General features: G+C 42.4%; 1 protein-coding gene across 2 annotated transcripts; it reads right to left on the reverse strand.

Annotated features, from left to right (window-relative positions):
• Positions 1 to 1,024: 1,024 nt before the first annotated feature.
• On the reverse strand, positions 1,025 to 3,277 carry LOC120697814 (ycf20-like protein). Of its 2 annotated transcripts, none has more exons than XM_039981168.1 (3): positions 3,019 to 3,277; positions 2,708 to 2,930; positions 1,025 to 1,648 (listed from the first exon to the last, which is right to left on the reverse strand). In XM_039981168.1, the coding sequence occupies exons 1-3, from the start codon at positions 3,257 to 3,259 to the stop codon at positions 1,207 to 1,209; spliced, it is 906 nt and encodes a 301-aa protein (XP_039837102.1). In that variant the 5' UTR covers positions 3,260 to 3,277; the 3' UTR covers positions 1,025 to 1,206. The 2 variants fall into 2 exon arrangements, with proteins under 2 accessions (XP_039837102.1, XP_039837109.1); XM_039981175.1 differs by having other exon boundaries at positions 2,708 to 2,885; positions 3,019 to 3,274.
• Between the last annotated feature and the right edge of the window lie 516 nt (positions 3,278 to 3,793).

Raw genomic sequence — 3,793 nt, forward strand, 5'->3', positions numbered from 1 at the left:
TACTCTGTTCATTATGAATAAGACTCTCATGAGTCATGACTCCAGATTATAATGTTCTAGATCCATGCTGTTATGAATGCGTTACTTTTTCTTGAATCGTTTATGATTTTTCAATGTCTGAAAACCACTCCAAGTTACCAACATGTGTTGTGATGCTTTTTCCTGATTTGTGCAGTGGGGATAGTGCTTGGGAAAGTAGCTAGGGTCGTAACATAAAAATGTTGCTATACTTGTTAATTACTTAATTGTTGTTGCAACTATACTTGCAAACAAATGTCAATCCTTCCAGACTGATTGATGCTGGCTTTTTCACCAGAGTGAATTCAATATATAGAATTCCACAATTCCCCGCTAATTTCACATCCTCCTCTTCATCTGGCCACTTAAAATGGACTTTATTTCCTCACATATAACTCCCCTACCTGGAGTAACTTCTCAAACCCCTACCTAGAGTAACATCTCAAAAGGCTGCACCTTAATATGTATGAGCTGTTCTTATTAACCTGTAGCCTCATTGCAAAACATCATGATCACAATGCAGCTACTTAAAAAAAATCACAAGTGTTACTTTTGTTTTCTTGCGAAGTCTCTAACAACCTACCTCCAATATATACTTGCGGCTAGGAGTATATGATGCACAAATGACTCTTTATTTTTTAATTTCAAATTCACATCTTAATAAGCTCAGTGATATTTTGGCAGTTACGGGTTAAATGACATGGAGGTTCAAAACAAGTACTCCCTCCGTTTCAAATTATAGTTCGTTTGACTTTTTTTATCCCAAGTTCGACTACTCATCTTATTCAAAAAATTGTGCAAAATATCACTTCTTTTATTATGGCTTGTTTTATCAATAGAAGTTCTTCAAGAATGACTTAAATTTGACTATATGTGCACAGCCGAGTGGTCAAACTTGGAGTAAAAAAAGTCAAACGAACTATAACTTAAAACTTTACAGACCAAAAAAATGCCTAGCAGCTTGCAACATTTATGAAAAAAAAATCTGCTCCAAACTACTCTCAACTTTGAAGAAATCAAATAACTTCACCAGCAACCGTATCTTCCAGAATTTGAGCACAATATATTGACATTAAAATTTGAGCAATGAGCAATGGCTATCACGGAACCAATATCCTGGTGTTATCATCATCCAAGTATACCAATAACTTTACTAGTAGGCAGATAACAAAAGATGATCATGTATACTCAGCTACCCAGCTTGAAAGCATCCACGAAAAGGCCTAGGCATACACCAGCTTTCCAGTAGTTCACCATTGAAATCAATGATTGAAGCCTGCCAGGAAGCCTGGCCATTGGTTTTCTGTACATAAGCATGCCAATTCCCTCAATGGCGGCCACTACAACACCAGCAACAAGAACATCCCAGTCTCCAGTCTGCCCTAGTATTGTTGCCAAGGCGTTTGCTGTGTAGAAGCCAAGAAGGACAAGGAATATTTTTGTGGGGGAGTTGGTTCTGGCAGATTTCAGCTTTTCAAGCAGCTCCCTTCCAGCAGCTTGGATGAGTCTGCCCAGCCTCGTCCTACCAAGGAAGCCACTGTCCTCATCAAAGTCTTGGCCATCAGTGTTTGATGGGCCACCAGTTTCCAAAGCAAAGGCTGGCCTCCATCTGCACTTTTTCCTCTGGTAACTAGAACAAATTACAGATATCAGACCATGGTACCAAAGTTTCTGAGGGCAGATAAAAAGAATTCTCCACAACAATATGAAAATAGACCGTATTCCTTTTTTTTTGTTTCAATCAAGTTTGACAAACCTTTAGTGCTAAAGCTAACTAGCCGATAATAAAATAAGACCCAATTAATTGGGTATCTGCCTATATTCCATCTGCCTTTGTAACTGAAATGATACTCTGTTCAAAGATATATTACACTTCACAAAAAGAGCATACTCTAATGACTTTGACCCCAAATACATACAAATGTTTCAATTGACCATGTGAAAATGATACCACTAATCTTGCATAGTGCTTCCATGATTTGGCTATCATGGAGTTATTGTTGAAACTTCTAGTTTGCTACAAATTGGATAGCTAAGGCATCAATGGCTTTTAACTCTTATGGTCGAAAGTGATCTATCTTTTTGTATAGATTGTATTGCTTTCATTTCATTTGCCTAACTTTTTAAGCATGTCAATGCCTACCCCAACTTTATTTTGACTGAAAGGCTTTATTGTTGTTTTAAAGAGTTTTAAGCAAATAGAACAACACACAGCAAGAAAACTAACCATGAAGAGAAGTCTCTACATGAAGGCATGATTGCTTATTTATCACTCTCCTTAGCTTGTTGAACAGTACATTTTGTTAATGCAGGTTTATGGATGCCCTCAAATTCGTGTGTTTCATTAAATGTGGTAGGCCTAAAAGAAATTTCTTATGAAGGTTTCTGTATTTTGTTAACTGATTTCATAATATAAACTTAGATACAAAGTAAAGGTCCAAATCAACAACAAATCGACCTTTTGATGAAAGATTATTAATTCAAGATGCCCACTCCCACTGAAGATCACGACTCTGATCCTCCATTACTAATGGAACACAGAGGAAGGTATTTGAACTATTATTTTAAGTGTAATTTTTATACAAAACAGTTGGAACTGCAAGACTGCTTAGGAGCCAAAAATAGCACTTTGTTCTCGCTTCCATTTTACTTTCGAGTTTTCCAGGTAATAAATGGAGCATGAAGTCACCTGAGATCCCTTCCAATATTCTCCTTGGTCGGCCGCAGGAAGCATGCTGCTTGGCGGAAGGGAACGCAGCACCGCGCCGGCGGGGAGCCCCCGCCCCCGCAGATCCCTCCGGATGTCGCCCGCGGAGCGCAGGGCGGGGCACCACGCCGCAGCAGCATAGGCGGCACGCGCGGGGAAGCTGCTCCGTGCCGAGGTCCGAGCGGATGGAACGCAGAGGCATGAGCTATATAATTTCACTCATATAAATTGGCACACGAACTCTTGGAACCCTCCAGCGAACAGCCAATCTGGCGCCGCTGCGCCTGACGTACCTCTGGTGGAGCGGCCCCAGGCGGTGCTCTCCCCGTGGCGGAGGAGGATGAGGCGGCGGCGCGGCGGCGCGGAGGGCCCGCCCGCGACCGCCGGCTTCGCTGCGGCCGCCGGCGCCTCGACGGAGACGGCCCGAGGCGGGCGGCGGGCGGCGGGAGCGCGGGAGGAAGAGGAGAGGAGGCGGCGCGGGGCCGAGGAGCAGGGGCGGGAGAGCGGTGCGGGAAGAGGAGCTGGAGCGCCCATCTTCCGGTGGCCATGGGTTGGATTAAGGCCCCGTTTGGTTGGTTTGTGCTATGAACAGTATTCAAGTAATTTTTCATGCATGAAAGTCTAAATGAAATTTATTTGTAAAACTTTTTCACAGATGTGTGCAATTTTACGCGACGAATCTAATGAGCCAAAAAAAATCTGTAATTGGCTACATTGATGCTATAGTAATTATCCTCTAATTATGCGGTTAAAGATCTCATTAGATTCCTCTCGTGAGGTAGCACAAGGTTGTGAAATTAGTTTTACAAACTGACTTAATTTAACACTAAAAATTAATGGTCAAAGTTCTCTAGCACAACTTGTGCTAGAGAACCAAACAAGGTCTGATTTGCCTGCTGACATAGGACTCGTGTAATTTCCAGAAATCAGTGCAAATTTTGTTGGACCAGTGAACGAAATTAGATCCAAACCAATAAAAGAACCCACGTTTAGACATCATCGCGGACCGAGCGATAGCTCAGTTGGCAACTCCCGAGGATGGGAGGCTGCCGGCGGGGGTTCGAACCC

The sequence above is a fragment of the Panicum virgatum genome, chromosome 1K, assembly GCF_016808335.1.
Source record: "Panicum virgatum strain AP13 chromosome 1K, P.virgatum_v5, whole genome shotgun sequence".
Taxonomy (NCBI): domain Eukaryota; kingdom Viridiplantae; phylum Streptophyta; class Magnoliopsida; order Poales; family Poaceae; genus Panicum; species Panicum virgatum.